Source organism: Exophiala dermatitidis, assembly GCF_000230625.1.
Source record: "Exophiala dermatitidis NIH/UT8656 unplaced genomic scaffold supercont1.5, whole genome shotgun sequence".
Classification (NCBI taxonomy): Eukaryota; Fungi; Ascomycota; class Eurotiomycetes; order Chaetothyriales; family Herpotrichiellaceae; genus Exophiala; species Exophiala dermatitidis.
This window is the reverse complement of record NW_008751650.1, coordinates 2,842,153-2,865,455: the sequence shown is the minus strand read 5'-3', so window position 1 is coordinate 2,865,455 and position 23,303 is coordinate 2,842,153. Positions and strand designations below refer to the sequence as shown.

Here is a 23,303-nt window from a genome sequence, read left to right as displayed (position 1 = left end):
TGGTGAGTTGTTGCTCTCTTTCAAAGGAATGTGAGGGTGTGTTTTGAATGCGGAAGTGAGGGAGAAGATTGGAAGTTGGCCCAAGGTTGAAAGAACTGGAGCAGTGGCCGCGAGTCCAGCACAACTTGCACTACCACTGGCACCACTACTACCCTCTGGCACGGTACTGGCAGTACCACTTGGTCAGGTCTAGTCACGGCGTGTCTGTCAATTAGCCGGCAGCGCAGGGAAAAAAGCGGATAGCGAGGACTGAATCCGCCCAAGAAGGGCACGGAGGCGCAGTTGACGAGCGTTGGTGATGCGATTGGATGTTGGGACGAAGGTGGACTCGAGCTGTGGATGCGCAACAAGAGACTCAATCTGATTGAGCAGTTGGGGCCAGGGGAGACGTGGTCAAGCTTCTCAGGGAGAAACGAACTCTGAAGCTGGCGATGGAGGAAGAACAAAGAAGAGCGCGACTGTGGGAGGCGGTCTGTGATTGGGTGGTGGTAAGCCGATAGCGAGCATGGAGCGGAGGCTTCAGGTCAAGTCCCAGGCACAACTTGAACGTGAGAGGCCAAGGGATTCGCCGGAAATTGCGCTGAGGCGTCGCAGGCGCGCTTGGGAAATGGTGGCTGTTGGTGGCTGGCAGCACTTAACTGTCTTTGTTAAGGACAGTGCCGCATGCCCCTTAATGACGCCTACTAGCGGCATGCTTTTAGGCACCCGCAGCCACTGGTCTTAAGAGCCCTGCGCCCAATGCTGCCCCCGGTGCCTTTAGCTGCGTCCCTTTTTATCCTTCCAATCTGCCCGGGTCAAAATATCCCTATGCGCACCTCACTACAGACCGTTATCCATTCATCAATCCTCATTATTGTTGTCTTCGGGCCATGGCATAAAGCCTCTGCTACCGATATTGTAACTTTCTTGCCACTATTTGAGGCTTAAATCTATTTTGATTGACTTTGGCGCAGTCGTGGGCAAAGCCACCATGTCGCCATGGCGCCCTGTAAACGCCGCAGCCGGGCAGATGCTGTGATACATCGCACTCGTAATAACATGATTCTCTGAGTCTCCTGCCCCTGCTCCCTTCTGCATTGCGGCTGGTAGTACTGTTGCTAGTCTTAAAATCATACGCCTTGACTGAGACTACGGTACCTTTGCTACCTGCGGTCCGCTGTTGACCTGTTGTTGACGTGACGTGCCAGCGAAGAAGATTCTCCTTCTGATTCCCTGGCTTCTGGCCCGATCAGCAGCTCCCGGGACACCGATGTATTGTTCCTGCATTAATGCATCCGCTGACAGGGATGGAGCTCCCCAATCAACAGCTTGACCCCTGCGCTCAGAAACATGTCAGCCCCAGCTCCCGAGAGTGGCGCCCCATCGTGTCCAATCGAGTTGCGTCCCAAGGCGATCCAATGCCTCACCATCATGTGTCGTTGTTTGCATTTTGTGTCCGAACCAGCTGAGCAGACACCTAACGCCAGCTTATTACTACAAGTTGTATCCTACTAGTATGGCAGTTCTCGGCGTTGTGTGGCCTGCAAGTCCCATACGCTCGCAGATGTCAGAACACGTGTGTCATGGCACGATCACGAAAAATCGGTAGGGCATATACTCTACTATACCAAATCCAGATGAATGGCATCACACATCGGAGAAACAGCAAAAGTCATGATTAACCCCTCACAATGCTGTCGAGACTGCTGTGAGGCAACATAACATGATCTAACAGTGCTCGGGCACGGCTATAAGCTCAGCCGAATTTGCCGCAAATAACAACAATGCCACACATTGGCCCACTAAATCTCTTGTTTGGAAGCCAGGGAGGTTGGAGAAGTCCGGCCCATGTCAACACGTCAAGATGTCTGACCATGGACTTCCCGATCGGGAGGACCCTTGTAAACGCGCTGCATCATCTGTTGTCACGTTTCCCGCAGGTCCACCACCTCAAACTCCATCCCTTTAGCCTCGACAACGTGTCCCGGCCGGAGCGCGTCAGTGTAGATATTGTCGACATCGTGAGGGTGGAAGATCCCCGGTTGGTGACAGTTGAGAATGGTTTTCTTTCCCGGAGGATCCGTGAGCCGATACACTCCCCAGTCACCGCCGTGCGTGATGTCTCCTTTGCTAGGCGCGCAAACAATGGCTATGCTCTCAGCCAACATCATCTGATATCCAGCGTGAGTGTGCAAGTCTCTGCTGCTCATGAAGCATGTCTGGGTTGGATGAGTGTGAATCCAACCCAGAATCATGAGATCTTCGGAATCCACATAGTCAAACAGTTGTGATTCGTTCGTCATCTCGCAAGTATCCGACGTCGCCGTTTGAGACGGGATGATAAGTCTGCTGATAAAGAATGCGTTTGCAATCAAGGTGCCCCCAAGAAACCCGCATGTCTCAAGGTTGCGCAGTGTGTTCTTGTGTGCGATCCTCAGGAAAGTCGTCCGCAATGTCGGAGGCAGGAAAATGGTTCGGAGAGGCGTGCCATTTTCGAGGTAGGCAGCTGGAGCGAAAGTATGCACGGGTTCAGGCGTCGGAGATCGCGATGCAATCTGTTCGGCTGCCTTGTCCGGTCGTGGCGGTTGAGTCGGCAAAAAGCTACCAGGTTTCGGAGGGACTGCCGGAGCGCTGGCAGGAATGTCTTTCTGAACGTTCCATGCAGGCACTTGCGGTGGGACAGGGCCCAGCACCGGCTGACCATGCTGTGAAGGGACATGGGGATAGTGATAAGTAAAGCTATCGGATGCGGCGGGTCGAGGACGGGGCTCTGTGCCTGATGTATCAGGCTGTCTTCTTCCGTCGACTCTTGCACGGATTTCCTGCAGTCTTTGGGAGAGGTCGTCTCCATCGGTGGCAGATGTCAGCACAGCTTGCCGGTGTGCGGCTCTCCTGGATATCTCTTTTTGCGCCAACCTCACAGCAAAGTCCTGATTTTCATACGCTTTGAGTGGTTCCGCTCTCTGATCCTGTGCTGGCCGTTTGCCTGAGTATTCACCAACAGTCTGACTCTGTATTTGCGCGCTCTTTCTGGCTTCTCTTTCCTTCACAAGTTTGACATACCGCTCGTATCTTTCGTTTATGCGGGGTCTCAACGCATCGAGTACTTTGAAGTTACGTCTAACCTCCTTCTCCGCCTCTTGCAAGAGGAGCTTGTTCGCCTTGTCTCGTGCTTGTGGGTGGGCGGGTAATTGGGACAAGATAAGGTGAGCATGTCTGAATAACAACAAATAAGTTGTCTCCTCATCGCCTTCGCGCACATAGACCTCTGCCTGTTAAATAGGATCAGCTCAGTCCGGATCTCCCGCTCTTAGCACGCATTACCTCTTTCAGCATTGCCTGGGCAGATCGAAGCCAGTAGCGAAGAGGGATCGCGGCGTCATATTCGTATTCTTGTGCCGCTTCTGTTATTTGTTGAACATTCCGAGGCGGACGTAACAAGCTCGGCTTTCCCCGTGAGCCAGACATCATTCCGTGTCACAGCGAGAGGAACCAAACCGGCGGCTTTGGCGGGGGAGGCACAGAGGCTCATGTGGGCTGTCAGTGGAGGGATCACCGAGAGTCAAGTGTTGCGGTTTGCCAGAGTGAAGCTTTTGAATATAAAGAAAGTCTTTGCCTGGCGCCGAACACGCACAAACGCCAGGCTGCGTTACAATCAGGGCAGGTTGTCCGTCTCATCGTTTCAGGCGTTTGGCAATCGCAAGTTGGTCCAGATGATGCCCGGAGTCACTGGCAGGCGTCACTCATTCCACTCTCCGCCGGGGAAAGTTTACCGAGCGGCAGGTGGAGCTGACTAAGTAATTAGTAACACCTCACTGCTTGACCTTACGAGACACAACCAACCCATCCGCAGTTCAGTAAGGTACCTTTACAACATTGTAGATATCTAGAGGAATATAACACAATGTCTCCAGCGACATGAAGTGCTTCTTGAGACATTATGCTAAGTTTCTTCAAGAGAGCTCGCCTCAGTCGTCTTGCGAACACACTCCGTCGATTGCCGAGAGCTCTCCCGGCAAGCTCTACCTTCAAGTTGGCGGATTATCATTTTATATTCGCTGGTTAGCTGACTAACGTGCGCGTATTGTCCAACCCTACAAGCAAGTCTATTTCAAAGCACCTGCGATGATGAAATACATCTGCTCAGGCCCAAAAGGTTCATGAGACGCTTAACAGCCATGATGTATATAATAAACGGAGAGAGTTAAGTTGTATCGTGGTGATATGCTTCCTGATGCTTGACTCCTTCCCGCCCTCCCTCATCGAGTTGATACACAGGAATCCCATCGTAGCAAACACCATGTCTTCTTCAGTCCAACCATTCCAGATCTCCATCCCGGACTCAGAAATCCGTGATCTCCACGAGCGGCTTGCGAAAGCAAGATTCCCGGATGAACTGGACTCCGCGGAATGGGATCTAGGAGCTCCGCTCGCCGATGTCCAACGCTTGACCAAGTTCTGGAGGGACAAGTTCGACTGGCGCAGGGCGGAAACGGTGCTGAACCGCCTGCCTCACTTTACAACAACGATCCAGTGTGAAGGGTACGAAAGCCTCCGGATCCATTTTCTGCACCGAAAGTCCGGCGTCAAGGGCGCCATCCCCTTGCTTTTTGTGCATGGCTGGCCGGGAAGCTTTCTCGAGGCGACCAAGATCATAGATGCTTTGACATCACCTCCGAATTCATCTTCTTCATCGAAAACTGACGAGCAGTTTGCCTTCGACATCGTTGCTCCATCGCTTCCAAACTTTGGCTTCTCCGAAGGCACCAAGAAGCGAGGCTTTTCTATCGAGCAGCATGCCGAGACGCTGCACAAGCTGATGCTTCAGCTGGGATATGAACAATATGCTACTCAGGGTGGTAAGTGTTGTTTTCCCTCTGTTTGCCACTTCCACTGTGTACAGTCCCCTCCTGGTGAAGCATAGGGATCGCCGTCCCATATCTTTTACCGAAAATTTCATCCCGCCGTACATGACAGCCTCCTTTTAACACACAAACAGGTGACTGGGGGTATTACATCACACGAGCCATCTCACTACTCTATCCCGGCCACTGCAAAGCGACCCACTTCAACATGGACGTTGGGGCGAAACCAACATTCCTCAAGAACCCATTGCTGGCCCTGGAAGACGCTATTCGACCACTCTCGGCACGAGAGAAGCAAGGGATCGCGCGGACCGAGTGGTTCGACAACGAGGGCTTCGGCTACAACCTGCTACAATCGACAAAGCCGCAGACACTGGGCTACGGGCTGACAGATAGTCCCGTGGCCCTGCTAGCCTGGATCTACGAGAAACTCCACGACTGGACGGACGCGTACCCTTGGACCGACGACGAAGTATGTACATGGGTGAGCGTCTACTGGTTCAGCACTGCCGGCCCTGCGGCCAGTTGTAGGATTTACTATGAGATGGGTCGCAGCGGGCCATGGGGAAATCGCATCACGCGCGACAAAGTTCGCGAGTGGCAGTCCGGCGTCAAGATTGGTATCAGCCATTTCCCCCGCGATATCCATGTCCTTCCTAGCACGTGGACACGTACCGTGGGCAATTGTGTCTTTGAGAAGGAGCACGATGCTGGTGGCCACTTCGCGGCCTGGGAGCGGCCTATGGATCTTGTGGATGATTTGAGAGAAATGTTTGGCAGAGGTGGTGGCGCATACGGTGTAGTCGAGGGCAGAGATGGCTTTTAAATAGTAGTAACAGCTTGAATGATAGATGATCATACATACGTAGTGGTTACAATTCCGCCATTGCTTTATTAATTACAAATATAGCCCGATTTCATCCGTGGGTATCTACAGCACATTGCTTGTTGAATGTTCGTTAAAGTGACAACTTATCCTACCGTTTCTTGGAGTCATGGGTTCCGCTTCCGCTTCCACCGCCTCTGCTGATGCCGCTGGGTCCAGGCTGACCCTGGTCCATTCCATCCTCGTCAGGTTCATCCCGCGGTAAGTTTAGTCCCATCATGCCCATGAGATTTCCGCCGGGACCGGGCATCCCAGCTTGCGACCGCAGACTTTCCAGCAGGTTCTTTGCGAGGTTGACATCAATCTCGTTGTCGATGTCGTCGTCATCAGACGACAACTCCTCAATGTCATGCTCGTTGTTCTGCCCCGAGTCTCGGAGGGTGGCCGGACGCTTACCAGCTGCTTCGTTGGACGTGCGGTTTAGGTCCAACACACCCGTCCCACGGAGCTCGGCCTCCATCTGCTTCATGAATGCCTGCATATCTTCTCCATCGGGCTCAGAGTTGTCAGCCGAGTCCATTTCTTCCACGTGGCCTCCGAGACCATCAGGCGGCGGCCGCAAGTTTGAACGCTTCGCCGGATCCGAGGCACCAGGCCCAAGTTGACCCATCATGATCTCCTTCATGACCTCGGGCGGCATGCCCATCATCTCCTGCATCATTTTGCTGAATTCGTCTTCGCCGAAACTGGCGTCTTTATCCTCGCCACTGTCATCATCGTCGTCGTCGTCCATATCTTCATCATCATCGCTGTCATCATCGCCAAAGAATCCCGCCCCATCAGGTCCGGCCTTGTCGTCGTTTAGAAATTCTTCGAATTGCTTCACGATCCTCTGCAGATTCTCCTGCGCGGCCTTATCGCCAAAGCCCGGCTTCTTGCCCTTTTCAGCCTGTCCCTTGCGACCCGCGAGCTCGGTCTCGAGATCGTCGAAACTAATGTCGAGCCACTTCTCGTCGTCTTCTCGCTGCTCCCAAGATTTGATCTCGTCCTCCGAGGGCAGAGTTTCATCGCCGGACTCAAGATCGTCCAAAAGCATCTTCATTTCTCTGACTTCCGATCGATCCTGGTGCTGCGGATCCGTCAACAGCATCTCCAAGCCACAAGTCACTTTCATGCCAGTCTCGGCTCGAACATATGCTTTCGAATCGGTCTTGGACGGCATCGAGTCCGCATAGACAGCCGGGGGCGGGAAGTCTTGAGATTTGACCTGCGCGTACGCCACACGAGGAAACTTGACACTGACGGTGACAAAATCTTCCGGTGGGAAGATCATATTGCCCTTATTCTCTTTCTTCTGTAGTGGTTTCAGAGCGATCGGGTCTCGGAGGTAAAACGCTTCAACTGCCGGCGCAATATACGCTGGCTTCTGGTGCAGCAGGTACGCCACCTTGCGCGGCACAGTGACTAGTGCATGATGCATATTCTCTTCAATCTGCGCAGGATAATTCCGTAGTCGGAAAAAGGCCTCTTCCTCCATAGTCGTCGAATGCATTATTCTTTTCGGCTCGTGCAACAGTATCTCCCTGGCTTGCTGGAGAGACAATTTCTCCTCGGTCCGCTTCGAACTCCTGGAGCCACTCGCCGGCTTGATTATCTTTAGTTGGCCGTTGTTGATCCATACTCGGTTCTCCGCCACGTCAGGTTCAAGCCAGGAAGGAAGAGTGCCCGAGGCCTCGATGAGCAGGAATTCGCCATCAGTGTCTGTCACTTTGACCCAGAGATCGGGGAATTTGCGCGTCAGTTCGCGCAGCAGCCAGACGATCACCCATTCATCCTCGACCGAGTCGCCGTACTCTGTGCGCCCGCGTAAAAAGCTGAGTCCTGTCCCATCGTGTTAGTCGATTCTCGTCCGCTCAGTCTATACGCTAACAGACCTCACACACCATCCTCTTTATTAATCTCCAGCGAAAATCCTTGCCGTTGCCATATATAATCTTTCAGGTACTGTCGATGTAGTTGCGTCGCGTGTTTCTGTACATCGCGTAGGCGAAGCCGTAACTCGGAATCGGTGGTCGCATTCGCATCTTGAGACGGGTCTATTATGTACAGCGAGTATTCGATACAGTCGTCGGGAAGAGCGGGTTTGGGGATCGGGTGGAACGTGGAGCGGAACCACGCAACGTCTTCTTCGGTCGGCGGCATGTCTATTGCGATATAATCGGCACCAGGCCGGATCTGCAGAGGGTGAGGAAACTGACTTGATGGAAGTGTTGTTCGAAGTAGACTGTAGGTCGTCGCAGCCTTCGAGAAATGGCGACGATGACACAGGAATTACATAAGCAATTGTCCAACATGCGCTAATGCGCGTTAGTGGGGACTTGGCCCAAAGAAGAAGGAACAAAACAATCGAACTGAGGGCCGAGCATCACAACGCAGAGGCCTCAGACCCCATTATTGATTTCAGCATTCAACGGTGGTCGTTCACAATTCACAACAGTATGTGTATGTTTAGGCGTTGGGTCTGATATCATCCTTTTGCTCCCTCGACATTGGATTTTGACCTACGGGTTCTGGTCTACACGCAGTCATGGATCAATTCGTCAACACTCCGCAAACCACCAAAGATGCCTCTCGCATAAGTATTCGGTCTAATCCTTTTGACAAGATGTCGCCGGAAAAGTCATTCGCAGCGCCTACGCAGCCAGGTGACCTGGTTAGCCAGATGAAAGATGCGAAAGGCCATGGCATGAACCTCAAAACCCCGCGAGCTGGCGCGCCCCGAGATCCTTTGCGACTGCTCCCAAATGTCAACCAACGTCGATCAGAGTTCACTCCAATCATGGCCAGTGTCACGAAAAATAACATCGCTCGTCGCCTTTCCAGCAAGAAATCGAGCTCGCACAACACACCCGCATATTTCAGTAGCCGTACCCCTGCAAACCGGAGGCTCAGCGATCTATCGCGCCTTGATGGCGAGAACACTTCCAGCTCTGCAGGTAACACGGTCGACAACACTCCAATGCCGCAACAGCCCAGCAGCAGTGCTCAAAGTACGCCCATTGCCCAGTTCTCTGGACGCAACATGGGCGGACTCGTTAATGACGGGAATATGATGACGCTGCGAGAACAAGAGGGTGTCATTGACAAGGTTGAAAAGGAGAATTTTGGGTTGAAGATGAAAATACACTTCTTGGAAGAGGCACTGTCGAAGCGTGGGAGCGAGTTTAACCAGGCTGCGCTCAAGGAAAACACGTCTCTGAAGGTCGACCAGCTCACGTTGCAGCGCGAACTTTCAAAATTCAAGAGGTACATTGCGCAAGCCGAACGAGATGCCGAGCTCTACAGATTACAGCTTGAAGAATACAAGGAGAAGATTAGACGCAAACAGGTCGATGAACATGTCCGAGCCGAGCTCGAAAGCCTTCGATCCGAGCTGCAGGAGAAAGACAGTCTGATCAAACGACTGGAGTCGCACAAGAACGACGCCGAGAACCAGGAACGATCAGATATCAAAAAACTCAAGGATGAGATTGACGACTTGCAAGCCGAACTCCGGGAAAAGGACCGCGCCATTGACGAGCGAGACGACCAAATCGACGACCTGAAGATGAAGGCAAGCAAGGAGTCCAATGATGTTGCTACGATCGAGGACGAGTTGGATTCTGTGCGGCAAGAGGTTGAAGATTTGAAGGAAAGTCTTGAGCGGGCGGTATCGGAAGCGCAGGAGGCCAAAGAAGCACAAGAGCAGGCGTTGGAGGAGAAACGCAAAGCCGAAGATGATCTTGACGAGCTCCGCGACGAAATGGCTAACAAGTCCTTCACCACGAAAGGCCTCAGCAGGCAGCTAGAAGAAAAGGCAAACAAGTTGGAAGATGATTATCACGACCTGGAAGAACGGCATGAGGCCCTGCAGGCTGAGTTGCGTGAAAAGTCAGAAGCAGAGAGACAGTTACGAGAGAAACTCCGTGACATGGAGCGGGAAGGAGCGTCTGACATCCGCAGACTACAGCAAGAACTGGAACTATGCCAGCAACAGCGAGACACTCTCGACCGCAAGCTTGCCAGCATGACGAAGCAACTGGAGACTGCAGAGCAGGACTTGCAAGTCAAGGTCGATGAGAAGGACCTGCTACAAATTCGACATGACGCCTTGACTAAGGAATCTGCCGAGTTACAGAGGGACCTTGACACAGCCAAAAGCTCGTTGAGAGAAGCGGAAGCCGCCTTGGACGAGGAGAGACAGCGATCTGCCTTGACCGACAACGCCCTGAGGACGCAGCATAAGCACGAGATCGACCTGCTACACGAGCAAATCGATGGTCTGCACCGGGAAATCAATGCAAAGAACAGCGACTATGCGGCAGACATGGAAGAACGGGAGGCGCAGAAACGAACACTTGAAGCAGCATGTCAAAAGGCGGAGGAGAAGGCCAAAGGCTTGCAACGCACTGTTGACAAACTTCAGGATGCGCAGGGGACCCTTTCCAATCGTGAACTCAAGCTACAAGAAGCGTTACAAAGCGAGGTACAACGGCACAAGCAGGAAGAGAAGGTGCTCTCCAAGCAGATTGAAGAGCTCCAGCAAGATCTTGCGGCTAAACGAGGTGCGGCGGATGAGTCTCGAACAGAGTTAAACAACGCCAGAGAAGAGCTACGGATCTCCATTCGGGAACAGGCGGCTCTGAAGGAAAAGGTGGCAGAGCTGGAGGAAGAGATCGAAGTGCTCCAGGCGGACATTGAGCAGGAACATGAATACGCGCAGCACTTACAGAAGACACACTCGTCAGACGCGGAAGTCCAACTTCAGAAAATGCGGCTTGAAAAGCAAAACCTGCAAGGGGAACTTACAACCGTCAGTCAAGAACTGCGGAAGACACAAAAGGCCCTGGAAGCTGCCGAAAAAGAGCGCGATGACCTCGAAGCCAAGCTGCAAGCGGCCCAGAAGGCGAACGACGATACCTTCAATGTCGACCAGGAGAAGCGCGAGCTGAAACGACTCAAGGTCAAACTGGAGAAGGATGTTGCACGGCTCACCACCGAACGAGACAACCTCGCTGAGGCCAACCGTGCACTTGAAGACGAGATCAACGCAGAACTTGAACGTGCCGGTGAAGAAGAGAACCGGCTCCAGGCGGAAATCGACTCCTTGCGTAACCAGAAACATGCCAGTGTGGAGAGCAAGGACCGTGAACTAACATCTGCAAAGAACAAGATCACTCGTTTGGAGGTCAAGGTCAAGGAGCTCGAGGCGATGCTAGAAGGCCAATCCCGGGTAACAGGTTCTCCCACTGCTGACATTTCCGGCCTGACCCGTGACCTGGCCGAGGCGAGGAAGAATGAAACAATATCGGCCAAACGAGAGACAGACTTGAAAGCGGCGAATCGCGAGCTGAAGATGCGAGTCAATGACCTGGAGCGGGAATTGCACGAAGCAAAACTTGCCCAGTACAAGGCCAAGTCTCCTTCTGTTTCTCCACCTCCGTCCAATTCCAGGGAGCTGGCAAAGATGCGTCAAGATCTAATGGATGCCCAAGCTGAAATCAAGGTCCTGAGCTCGGACAATCGTGATCTGAAGCGAACAGCTCGCAGGGCCTCCACAATAGAGAAAGAACTCGAGGAGCTCCAGAGCCTCCTCAGGATTCGTACCGCGGAAGCCGAAACATTGAGTGCAACTGTGGCAGAGCAGAAAGACCTGGTTCATGACTTGCGAGAACAGCTCAGTTGCATGCGGAAACAGAAAGACGAAACCGGCCATCTCTCGCTCGACATGCGCAAACGTGAGCGGCAGGTCAATGACTTGAAAACCGAGCTAAAGCGGTTGCGGGAAGAGCTGGGGCGGAACGATCTGTCGCTCCGGCTTTCAGTACGCGACACTGAGGCCCGTGAGATGAAAGACCAACTTCGGCGTCTTCGTGAAGAACGCAGCCTCGCCAACAAGAAGGCCGGTGCCGTGGAAAATGAACTGGAAGCTTTACAGAGCCGATACGAGAATATGCTTGAGAAGCTGTCCTCTGGCAAATCGAGCAAGGACGAGATCTGCGAAAAGGAAGTGAAAGGCCTCATCAAGGAAATTATGTGGTTGAAAGCCAAGTGCAAACGAGAGGAACGACTACGGAGAGATCTTGCTTGGAGCAAGGGCTTCCTGGAGCAGTCCGAGGCTATGAGGGTTCAATGGTATGTCGCCTTCTCTCTGCAGTTTACAGTACACTAACATATATGATAGCAACCAGGTTGACCTTCGCATACTGGGTGAGATGGGAGTGTCTCTCGACAGCCGCAAGTACGAGACTCGGTTGAAGCCGGTGCAGAAGTTCCGTGCAGCAGTGTCGGTCGTGATTGCGGCCATCCGCATGAGCAACATGGAGGAGCAATGGAGAGATGCTCGTCTGATCGGGGAAGAGTTGAAGATCATGCGGATGAAACAGACTAAGTCGCGCTCGAGAGCCCGTGTACTTGACATTTAAGATAAAGGATGGATCTACGGCGTTCTTGGATCGGGTGCGGGTATGGCCTTGCATGGACATTTGGATATGCATGGACCGGAGTCTGTTGTTTGTGATGACTTGACGACCATTAGGAAACTTGATACTCTGACAGGGCGGTTTGACTGGTTTATGAATATGAATGTGAATTGACTCCTCGGTTGCAATTCCGAACGAGGAATATAATATGATAAATGCACGCCGCAGTTATGGTGACGGCGACAGCGCACAAGCGGAAACCATGCGCCTCCCCATTTCGGTGCTTTGTCCATTTGCATCAATCACTTGTATCTTTGTTGTATTATCATATAATCGCTGTCTTATCGTTAACTTGTACTTCCCGACCGGTTGAACAGAGTAAACAGCTCCGTAGTCTGATGGATTTGTTGTTTTTGTTTCTGAATTCAGCGTCCTCTTCCGCCGCTGCGGAGATATCCTCCCCGCAGTCATCGTGGTGGACATCTCCCGCCTCGACCATCATCTGTCGAGCTTCCGATATTAACCTCCTCTCGTGCTGACGAAGAGACAAGAAGAAAGAAAAAGGACTGAGCAGCCGGTCCATTCAGTTTGGACAACCGAAGCTAGCCCTCGTACCCATTCCGGTACGACTAAAGGTTATAGATAGCAATAAACCACACTTCCTCGAGACCCAGGAATCGGACACAAGCAACCATGCCGCCTCCAGTACCAACATACGACCCCAGCGGGATCGAATACTTCACGATCCCCGACTTTTATTTTTCCAATGGAACAACACTGCACGACGTCAAGGTCGCGTACCGAGAGTTCAACCGCTCCGCAGCATCCAGCGCTGGGACAGTCTTGATCCCAACATGCTACGCCGGCTTCATCAACACGACCCTTACGTTCACCACAGGCAATACTAGCGCACTATCAAAATATCACGTCGTGGTAGTCGCCATGCTCGGCAACGGCGAAAGCGCCAGTTCATCGAACAAATCATTCTTTCCTGGTCCCGGTGAGCTCCGCTACGAAGACGTGGTGCGAGCTCAACACTTGTTAGTCACACAACAATTTGGGATCTCAGCAAAGCATCCTCTCGAGGCCGTCATCGGCTTTTCCATGGGCGGCCAACAGGCATACCACTGGTCCGTCATGTATCCAAGTCTTACAAAAAGAGTGGTTGCAATCTGCTCCGCCGCCCGAACCAGTCTGCACAACTATGCGTTTCTCGAGGGTCCCATTGCCGCACTGACGAATTCGATTGATTATGTTGCGTGGCGGGCCATGAAGGAAAAATCGGCCCGTGGAGAAGCTGTGGGCGCGCATTTGAAGGAAGTGGTTCCGAAGAGAGGACTCAGGGCTTTTGCGAGGGCTTATGCCGCTTGGTTGACGAGTCCGCGGTGGTTTAGGGATCGGTTGTTTGTGAGTGATGTCAACGGGGTGAATACGGTTGAGGACTGGATGCAGGTCCGCGAACAGGGGTATATGCTTTGGGATGCGGAGGATTTGTTGGTTCTGGCAAGGATGTGGCAGATGGGTGATGTTGCAAGTGTAGAGAGACAGAACGGAGAGGGAGAGGAAGGCGAGCAGAAGAGCGGTAATGCGAACGGAGGACAACAAAAGAATCTCGGTCTGAGTCAGCTGGGCGGTGCGGTTCCAGACGATGAACGCTTCGTCAAAGCTCTGCAGAGTATCTCCGCCCGCGTGCTTTTGATGCCTTGTCGAACGGACCAGTATTTCCCGCCTGAAGACTCCGAGTTCGAAATGAAGCATCTCAAGAATGGGAGATTGGCTGTTATCGAGAGTTCCTGGGGTCATATCGCTGGCGGAGGCGCGAATCCTAAGGACGTCGAGTTCATGAATGAGCAGATTGCCAGGTTTATGCAGGAGGAATGATGTGATGCTTCGACTGTCGATGCATGATTCTACATAAATGGAATGGAGGTCTTGTTGGAGCGACGTTCTTCCAAAGTGTTTAGGCTATACGGCTTAACGACTGTGTCGAGTTATGTCAGGTCTTTTGTGGATTGGAGACTGCCTCTCTCTGCCTCTTATCTATGACTTCCTTTGACACTGTTTGGGAAAGACATCCGAAACATAACATGTCGAGCGATCAATGACAATGGCGGCGGCGGTGCCTTCGCGGACATCAAACGAAATACGATATGCATAAAATAACATCCAAACGAAATGCAATATACACAAAACAAATCCAATTCATAACTGCCGTGTGCCAACTATACATCTGTATATATCGTAAAAGCAGAAAATGGCTCCCTCCAATAGAGTCCCTGATATGGCGTCAAAAAATAACATCCCATCCGTATATGCTCGGTAAATCAACACAATATGAAAAGAGAAAACATCGCTCGCCGGACTATGCTCAACATCACTCCTCGAAGTTTTGAACCTGCCAGGACAGAATCATCATCCACAAAAATAAGACGGCCAAAATAATGGACCAGGCGAACGAGGCCTTCCAACATGAACATATGTTGCTCTGCGTCAGCCAGGCCAGGGTCTCTATCGAAACGCCCGTATACTCTTGGCCAGTGACATAGTTGTTGCAGTTGCTGTTGACGTTGCCCGAACCGTATAATTGGATAGCCGTCTCAATGAGTGTGGTCACCCATAACACGAACAAAATAAATGATCCTAGTAATATAACGCCAGGCACCAGCAGGCGACGGGCGGCCAGGATGAGGACGATGATGAGGAATAATATCGTCAGACCACCGGTGACGACGGCAAAGGTGAATAACCTGGAGGAAACAGGTCAGCAGTCGGTCCATATATACTACTGTATCTGCTACGAGGCTTGTTTGCTTTTGACAGCGCGGATAAGGCTCGTGCGCGCGGACGGAACATACCAGGGAACCCCGACCCTCATTTGATTTTGTACCGAGATGAACCACGCATTTATCCCCAGCACTGTCGATGCCCCGGCCAGGACGATAAAGATCCATAGATTCAATTGTACTTCGGGCCATTGGTAATGTCTTCCGCGCTCGCGGTAGACGACCTCGGTCGCCATGATTAGGCGATGGGACGTGGATGTGGACGGACTGCGCGGACAGTGGTAGGGTGCGCACGGTGCAACTAGGATTGATGGTGCGTGCTATGGAGGAATTTTGTTGGAATTTTCGTGGTGTTCGTCAGGTCTGTACGTTGCGCACTGACGAGACTTGCGATTGTTTGTTGTCGCTCGGAGGGCTGGGTTCGGAGGGTCTCGGACAACAATAGTAGATCGCGCAAGAGAAATTTATGGCGTACGGTTGTAGAAATATAGGTCGACCGGACGGGGAGCAGGACGTGGTTCAGGCTGCACAGAGTGTAACACGTGTATGCAGTGTGGTGAGGTTCATCGAGGGGGAGGTGAGGGAGTGATTGATTCAATCGCAAGAGGCCACGACGCGGCCTGTGATGACAGCCCACAGCCTCTGACGATTTGTTGACCGACCACTACCACAAAGTGGATGGGGAATTGGACCATGAAGGTGCCAATCCACGTCCGAGTCGAGTTTGGGTTGGTGTCACTTTGGGTGCAAAAGGTGTTTTGTCTCGCAGTGTTTGGTGGATCCGCCGCAACGTGCCGGCTGCTGCCAACCGGTGGTTTGGGGCAACCGGCTCAGATACGGATTATTATTTCTCCCGCATACGAAATCGCCCGGTGCTGGCGCTACGTTGGAGCACAAGCAAGGAGCGGCAAGGCTGAAGAACACATCGCAAGGCTGAGTATCCTGCGTCCGTTGCCCTGGCGACCAAACCACAGCTTGGCAATCAACCTCCGCGGACATCTTTGTATCCCGTATTCAGCATCGACTATGACTGCGCATTTCAGGCAACAAATCAGCCGTAAAGAAGCGCAGCGTCCTAGTCGCTGTGACCGGCTTTCGCATCAAAATGAGCGTCAGAGTGGTCGCCCGTATCCGGCCGCTTCTCAAGTCAGAACACGAGAAGGACCAGATTGTCACAAGCCACAGCGGCGCAGACGGTCAACCTACCATAATCAAGATCCCGAACCCCAAAAACTTTGCCGAAGAATACAGCTTCCAGTTCAGCAGTGTATACGAGCAGACGGCCACTCAACAAGAGATTTTTGACGCCGAAGGTATGTATACTACCTAGGCAGTATTGAACCAACAACTAACCTGGCATCCAGTCGCCCCAACAGTCAAACATCTTTTCCTCGGCTACGACGTGACCATCTTTGCATATGGCTCCACCGGCACGGGAAAGACGCACACGATGCGCGGAGGAAAGTCACTGGCCGACCGAGGAATGATTCCCCGTCTGCTCAGCAGCATCTACCGAAAAAGCCGGGCGATTGAAAAGAGCAGCAATGGAGAGACCACCGTGGCAGCGTCGATGAGCTACTATGAAATCTACAATGATCGAGTTTTCGACTTGTTCGAAGCCCCGGAGAAAAGAACCATCACCGGCCTACCCATTCGAGAAGCCGAGGGCGGCAAGACCGTCGTGGTGGGACTGACAGAAGTGCCCTGTGGATCATTGAGGGAGTTCGAAATGCTGTATGACAAGGCAAATGCCAACCGCAGCACGGGCGCCACCAAGCTGAATGCACATTCTTCGCGGTCGCATGCCATCCTCTGCGTGAAAGTGACCATCACAAGCCCGACCGAGACCAGAGTTAGCACCGCATCCGCCATTGACCTGGCTGGATCAGAGGACAACCGACGGACAGGCAACGGCAAAGATAGGATGGTGGAGTCGGCGAGTATCAATAAATCCTTGTTCGTTCTCGCCCAGTGCGTCGAGGCCATCAGCAAGAAACAACCCAGGATTCCTTATCGAGAGTCTAAAATGACCAGGATTCTCTCCCTGGGTCAAAACAATGGGTTTACTGTCATGATCCTCAACCTTGCACCGGTGAAATCCTACCACCTCGACACACTCAGTTCTCTCAACTTTGCCAACCGAACCAAAAAGATCGAGGTCCGCGAGGTGGAAAATGAACCCATCTTCAAGGGACCCCCACGTCAAGCAGCGACGGGAGGTACAACGATACAACGCCAACCACTACGACCGCTAAGCAATGGTATCAATGTCAATCTCACTATAACCCGTGACGCCCCCAGCAAGAATGAAAAACCGCCCAAGGCCTTCTCGGTATACTCGGACCGGACCAAACCTGCTCCAGCGATGAAACCGGCACCTCAAAAATCGTCCCCATTGAAGCGCACCGCGGAGACTTCTTTTCTCGGGTCGACCCGTCCGTCCAAGATCTCCCGGCCTACACCGAACTTCATCCGTCGAGGACCAGAACCCACCACCTTGACCAAAGCCTCGATTGAGACATTGGTGGAGAAGAAAGTATCCGAGATTCTGGCCGCTCGAGCGTTGAATGCACCGGATCCTGCACCGGCCAAAAACGTCTCGGAAGAAGTCCAGCGGCGCCTGGACAGTATCGAAAAGAGACTAGAGGGGCAGGATGGCGAACGTGCAGAAGGACTGAGTTATTTGTTTATGGCCAAGCAGCACCAAGCTCGTGGCGAGGATGGGAGTGTGTTGAAAATGTATGAACTTGCCAGACCGTATTTTCCCGACAACGAGAAGCTACAAAGCAAGATTGAGCGGTTACGGGAGAAATTGGCCAGAAAACGAGTCGAGAGCGAACATGAGTATGATGCTCATGAGCAGACCGATGATCTTGGTCAAGGACAACAACCATTGTCGAGAAGACATGGCAAGGAATCTCATGACGCGGGTCGTGATCGGAACGAAGATGGAGACGACGATAGTTATCATGACGATGGGGCAGAATCAGACTACCACACCCGCGACAGTGAGTCCGAAGACGGCGGCGACCGAGCACGATCTCATCGTGGCCGACCGAAGAAACAGAAACAGACCCGAAAACAGAATAAGACCCGCAAAGGCAGACCATCGTCCCCGGATCCGCTGGCTGACAGAGATATGGACGAAGCACGGGTGCAGCCTGGTGACATGAACAACGTCACTCCTCGCACCCAGCATCTTCTCGACATCATCAATTCGAGAGATATTGCCCGAATCAAGACCTTGAGCGGCCTCGGTGCTAAACGGGCAGAAGGAATCGTCGAGTATTTGAATACTGCGATGGCACAGACACAGGCCGACGTCGAGGGTGGGGACCACGAAAATGTGGATGTGGCTACTGAAGGTGTGATGTTGAGAAATTGGGACGATTTGACTCGGTTGCGCGGGATTGGCAAGAAGACCCTCGAGGCCATGAGAGAGGGTGTACTTGTCTGAACTTGCAACTTCAGTACATCTTGAATGTTCAACATTGATACTTGATCCTTGATCCTTGGAATGCTTTCGCTGCAGAATGAAATGATTCTACGAGTGTACAATCCAAATTAATTGTTTGACTCTTGTCTCGTATTATGATTTTCCTTCTTCGTCGTTGGTTATAGTGTATTTCAAGGCCCAGGCCGCACTTTTTGGTACTCAAGCTTCGAGCAGGTCGACCGGATGATTTCAATCCGGTGACGTGGACATGGACATGGACGTGGATACGGACACGGACAGGAACAGGGAACAGGAGATCACCACATACTCGAAGGCCTTTTGTTTCGGCGGCTGGTGGCCCCCCCGTAGCCCCCTTCTATAGCACGCAGGAGACCGCCATATACTCGAAAGAATAAAAAGGTCTTTTGTTGCGGCAGCTGATGGTGGCCCCGTAGCCCCATTTAGAAGTACCCAGGAGGCCGCTATAGTCAAAGGTAGTGAAGTTAAGCTTATTACGGAAGAGGGTTCCGATAAGTGAGAAAGCGATACCTTATGGGAGGCCGCCGTATACTCGAAATAATAAAAAGGTCCTTTATTCCGATAGCTAGTAATAGTCTTATATCTCTCTTTAAGATATTTAGGAGGGTCTTAAGACTATTAGATATAGTTTCTAATATTTAGATAGTAGGCGTAGGTATATTTATAATAACTTTATTACCGCCGCCGCGACTACTACTACCACTACTAACTCCGAGAAGAGGACGGGGGAAGACCGAGACTGCACCTCTAGTTCTATGGCCCCCTTGCGAAGGTACTTAGGAGACAACCGTATACTCGAAATATTAAAAAGGTCCTTTGTTGCGGCAGCTGGTGGTGGCCGCGTATCCCCCTCTCGCAGTACCCAGGAGGGCTCCAAGGCGAATGAAGGCAGTCCCCGACATTGGATAGCAGGCGGACGTACACTTGCAATGAGTTCACCACCACTGACTGACAGGAGAGGGTAGGGGAGACCGAGACTGCATTGTATCTTCGGTCATGGATAGCAGGCAGGGCAGTTCTGCTGCGTGGTTCTCGGAGATCTTGTTCATTTGCAGATCCGAGTTCCCAGAATCGAGGTTGACGTTCCAAGTCCAGGTCCGCGGTAGGATTCCGGACCGGGTTTGTCTTGGTGTATGCGGCTCTGGGAGTGCTGCGGTGGCAAAGGCACTGATTGCCTTATCACCCCCTCCGCGTGTTGTGTTGATCCTATAGTTGATGCTTCTTTTGCGAACCACGAGCGCGTGATGAAGATGGTGGTGGACCAGTGCCTGCCAACATCAGTTTGTTCGTTCGGGATTGTTGTATTGCTTTCAGTTCGGGTCTTTCGCTGCCGAAGAACCCAAAAGTGGTAAGATGCCACTCCGCCTACAGTCCGTTCTGCTCATTCACGTCCGGATTTCAGTGTCAAGACTTGCAATCTTTCCATCCATCACCACCATCATCCTTCTCGCTTGACCACGTGGAGTGATTCCGGTTTCATAGTCGGGGAATACATCCAGCGGTCAAGGAAGCGGCCGTCGTGGTGGCTCAGTTTCATAATTTAACAACCCCCAATAGTGATATCAGTCTCTGCCTATTCAGACAGGACGAATCAAATCAAACCAAATCAGCTGCTTCCCAACCTCACACCTTCGACAGCAGTCTCTTCGAGCACGACAATGCCATAAGGATCACGATCTCTCTGGCTCACGACGACTTCGACCGAATCATCCTCAAACATGTCCCTGAGCTGCTGTGGGGACCGAGCCATTGATCCCGCCTCGCTCCTGACCCGCTCCCACTCTTTGGTGAGTTCTGCCTCAAGCTTATCCCGCATCACGCTCCACAGATATCCTCGCTCGGAATTTGAGTGAAACAGAGTAATGACACTGCCCCCTCGTTCAGTCACACCCAAAGCCTCGTGGTGGCTCAGTTCGCCGGTAAAAACCAAATCGGCAATACAGCCTCGCACAACGCCGCCTCCGCTTCCGGGACATGTGGCGACTGTAGTGATCTGCATGTCTTCGATCCGGCGCCCCTGCGGGATGGCCACGGCAAACCCCTTGGGAAGACCAATGGCATGGGCGATGCGGGTGATGAGTAGTGTGAGCGGTTGCGGTTCTTGGAATTCAATCAGGCGGCCGGCACCCGTGTTGGACGCCGTGTATGAAGAAGAATCCGACGCGACGAACTGGTTGGCGGCGTCCAGAGACGCGCTCGGCGAAGGAGTAATGACGCTTCGAGAATGGGCAATTACCCCTGGATGGAAGTTTGTTGTTGGTCGAGGGTATGTGGGTTTTGAGTAGGTTCGATGCGTATGTGTAGGACGCCGGAGTTTCGGTTTGGGCGTAGTTGGGGATACGAAGGGGTCGGAAAGGGAGTCTTGGTCTTGATCTTGCTCCGCAGCAGATGGTGATGTGGGCTTCGTTGAACCACTCGCCGAGTCTGTGTGGTTGTCATCACCATCGTCGACACCACTCTCCTCAGAGGTAGTCACTTCAGTCTCTGACGCCGAAGATAGATCTTGGTCTGGTTGTGCTGTGTGCATGGTATATGTTTCTGGTTCTGGCTCGTCAAGCTTCCCCGTGACAATGTCACATAGCCAGTCCGCCATGCCGTCGGGGACAGTGTCGACCGCCGTGTGGGGACAGTAGACGCTGATCCCGTGCGCAAGAAGCAAAGTCATGGACAGCTGCTGCATGTCATTTGTCGTGATGGACTTCAGTCCTCGAAAAATGATGGGATGGTATGCTACCACGACGGAGTGGTTGTTCTCAATGGCCTCGTCGGCGACTGCACGGGTCAAATCGACCGTCAATAGTACCGAGTTGCGGTTTCGTGGTCGCGACGGGATCAATGGCGCTTCGACGAGGAGTCCCGTGTTGTCGAAGGATTTGTCGGCTAGGGCTTCGGGGTACAATCGACGCATGGACGACACCACCGCCGTGGTAAAGGGTGAGACGGTCGGAGAGCTGCTCATGTTGCGTGTGGATATGGATATGGGTTTGGGTTGTATTCTGAGATGGTCTCTGTATGTAATCAGGCTGGTGCGAACGGGTGAACGATGGAGTGCAGAAACTGTTCTAGAAATCAATGGCCGCATGATCAGGATCAGGGACTGAAAGTGAGGAGCCCAAAAGGCGCATTTTCGTAAGCGAGGTTGGGCAGCATGTTTGTTGTCGCAAAAGGTACTTCAGTCGTAGTGGTCGTGGTAGGCACCTGAAATGCATGGAGAAGCATTGGCACTTTTTTTGTTGTTCAGGGTTCAAGTTGGAGTTTGGTTGCTGACGCAATAAAACAAATGATTCGTTGCGAGCAGCTCCAACTTGAACTTCAACCCCGAAAAGCGGACGTCAACTTCAACTTGAATGTTCATCATTATTTGATTTCCAAGCACTGCATCCATTCTACCGTACCACCGCAGACAAACTCCACGAGGCCTCCAAGCAACAACAGCCTCAACCAGTAGCTACAGTACAGCACTTGAGCTACCGTTGATTAACTGTATCTCCATCGGCCAACCGACACCCAACCTCCACCTCGGCCACCTGGACGGACCTTCTGTTTCATTCCGAAAGAAACGCAACAGCAACCCTAGATAAAACACGATCCAAGCCATCCCTTATCTATCCAGCCACCGTCCACGCAGGTACAGTACAGAAGTACCTACCTGGCCTTGATGCCGGTCCGCGCTCCATTCTTCTCATCACTGTCGCCCTCGTCGTTGCGTACAGTAGCGATTCGCAGAACAATCTCCCGACCACGACCAAAATTAATCACTCCCTCCTCTTCCATCACCTCACCAAATCCTTCCATCGCACCACGTTTCTTCTCCTCCCATCCTTCCCGGCAATCATCCTCACCAATGGCCGCTCAGACAGACACATCCGCCGCCATCGCCGCGGCCTCCTCGGGAATCACGCCCGACACACTGGCCCAAAAGCTTCGCGACACTCTGGGCGCGACCCACGTGCAGATCGAAGACATGTCAGGCGGCTGCGGACAGGCGTTCAATGCGATCATTGTGTGTCCGGCGTTCGAGGGCAAGAATCTGTTGGCGCGCCATCGACTTGTCAATAACGCCCTGAAACAGGAGATTGCGGCGATTCATGCCTGGACGCCGAAATGTTTGACGCCGGAGCAGTGGGAGAAGGAGAAGGATAAGATGGATTTGTCATAGCGGACCTCCAAAAAATGTAAAAAAAAAGAATGAGCCCGCAAGCCAGCCGAGGAACGAGCGAGCGAGCGAGCGGCTCGTTTTCATTTTGACTCGTGTCGACACCTGCCTTACCTTGTGCTACAGTACTTACTGGCATTGGCAATCACGGCAATCACGGCAGTGGTGTCTGTCATGTATGGATGTCTGTTCCATGGCTACAATGCTAGTACTAGGCTCATGCGTTATGTCTACCTGCCTACCTGCCTACGTACTTACAAATGTATTTGAATGGGTACCTTTTTGACGAACATGGTATAATCAAGATATCTACAGGTACCTAGATAGCTATTATTAATACGAAGACAATCTCAACGAGACGCAATCAAATCGTTGACCAAGATATTAACAAAGTGGTCTTTTATTTCCTTTTGAAGAGGTCGTACTTATTACACACACCTATACCAGTCACGCCTATAATCCAGTAGTAACTTGCGACTTGTGGCATCTGCAACTGTCTCCGTCCTGACTTGACCAGTCCCATCCCACGATATCTGGAACAGTACATCCCTCGAAACACCAAGAGAGCCCCTACCTAGGCAGGTATATAAGAGGTAGCCAAGTAGTACTATCTTGGAAATAAAACCCAACTCCGGTCCCTCGACATGTCATCCATTTCATGCACGAGTGCGTGCATAGCGTACATGAACTGCATCTTTCCAAATTCCACCTCCCTTTCATAAAGGGCCTTCCTTTGCTGCTTGCACAACCTGGTGGGG

At 52.3% G+C, this 23,303-nt stretch overlaps 9 protein-coding genes across 9 annotated transcripts; 5 read left to right on the top strand and 4 right to left on the bottom strand.

Moving 5' to 3' along the window:
- Window positions 1-1,904: 1,904 nt before the first annotated feature.
- On the bottom strand, window positions 1,905-3,447 carry HMPREF1120_06586 (ubiquitin thiolesterase; the record flags this gene model as incomplete). The annotated part of the gene is made up of 2 exons (XM_009160790.1): window positions 1,905-3,251; window positions 3,304-3,447. The coding sequence occupies 2 exons, from the start codon at window positions 3,445-3,447 to the stop codon at window positions 1,905-1,907; spliced, it is 1,491 nt and encodes a 496-aa protein (XP_009159038.1).
- Window positions 3,448-4,065: 618 nt separating this feature from the next.
- On the top strand, window positions 4,066-5,782 carry HMPREF1120_06585 (microsomal epoxide hydrolase). The gene is made up of 2 exons (XM_009160789.1): window positions 4,066-4,838; window positions 4,979-5,782. The coding sequence occupies exons 1-2, from the start codon at window positions 4,214-4,216 to the stop codon at window positions 5,668-5,670; spliced, it is 1,317 nt and encodes a 438-aa protein (XP_009159037.1). The 5' UTR covers window positions 4,066-4,213; the 3' UTR covers window positions 5,671-5,782.
- A 39-nt stretch (window positions 5,783-5,821) lies between these two features.
- HMPREF1120_06584 (uncharacterized protein) lies at window positions 5,822-7,872 on the bottom strand (the record flags this gene model as incomplete). The annotated part of the gene is made up of 2 exons (XM_009160788.1): window positions 5,822-7,551; window positions 7,614-7,872. The coding sequence occupies 2 exons, from the start codon at window positions 7,870-7,872 to the stop codon at window positions 5,822-5,824; spliced, it is 1,989 nt and encodes a 662-aa protein (XP_009159036.1).
- Window positions 7,873-8,110: 238 nt separating this feature from the next.
- On the top strand, window positions 8,111-12,422 carry HMPREF1120_06583 (uncharacterized protein). The gene is made up of 2 exons (XM_009160787.1): window positions 8,111-11,844; window positions 11,894-12,422. Exons 1-2 carry the CDS (start codon window positions 8,258-8,260, stop codon window positions 12,132-12,134), a joined length of 3,828 nt encoding a protein of 1,275 aa, XP_009159035.1. The 5' UTR covers window positions 8,111-8,257; the 3' UTR covers window positions 12,135-12,422.
- A 40-nt stretch (window positions 12,423-12,462) lies between these two features.
- Window positions 12,463-14,396, top strand: HMPREF1120_06582 (homoserine O-acetyltransferase). The gene has a single exon (XM_009160786.1). It carries the CDS (start codon window positions 12,825-12,827, stop codon window positions 14,010-14,012), a length of 1,188 nt encoding a protein of 395 aa, XP_009159034.1. The 5' UTR covers window positions 12,463-12,824; the 3' UTR covers window positions 14,013-14,396.
- A 109-nt stretch (window positions 14,397-14,505) lies between these two features.
- On the bottom strand, window positions 14,506-15,150 carry HMPREF1120_06581 (uncharacterized protein; the record flags this gene model as incomplete). Its single annotated transcript, XM_009160785.1, has 2 exons — window positions 14,506-14,878; window positions 14,987-15,150. The coding sequence occupies 2 exons, from the start codon at window positions 15,148-15,150 to the stop codon at window positions 14,506-14,508; spliced, it is 537 nt and encodes a 178-aa protein (XP_009159033.1).
- Window positions 15,151-15,888: 738 nt separating this feature from the next.
- On the top strand, window positions 15,889-18,572 carry HMPREF1120_06580 (kinesin family member 22). The gene is made up of 2 exons (XM_009160784.1): window positions 15,889-16,227; window positions 16,279-18,572. The coding sequence occupies exons 1-2, from the start codon at window positions 16,020-16,022 to the stop codon at window positions 18,369-18,371; spliced, it is 2,301 nt and encodes a 766-aa protein (XP_009159032.1). The 5' UTR covers window positions 15,889-16,019; the 3' UTR covers window positions 18,372-18,572.
- A 1,423-nt stretch (window positions 18,573-19,995) lies between these two features.
- Window positions 19,996-21,348, bottom strand: HMPREF1120_06579 (uncharacterized protein; the record flags this gene model as incomplete). The annotated part of the gene is made up of 1 exon (XM_009160783.1): window positions 19,996-21,348. The coding sequence occupies one exon, from the start codon at window positions 21,346-21,348 to the stop codon at window positions 19,996-19,998; it is 1,353 nt and encodes a 450-aa protein (XP_009159031.1).
- A 351-nt stretch (window positions 21,349-21,699) lies between these two features.
- Window positions 21,700-22,941, top strand: HMPREF1120_06578 (BolA protein). The gene has a single exon (XM_009160782.1). It carries the CDS (start codon window positions 22,048-22,050, stop codon window positions 22,546-22,548), a length of 501 nt encoding a protein of 166 aa, XP_009159030.1. The 5' UTR covers window positions 21,700-22,047; the 3' UTR covers window positions 22,549-22,941.
- Window positions 22,942-23,303: the final 362 nt, after the last annotated feature.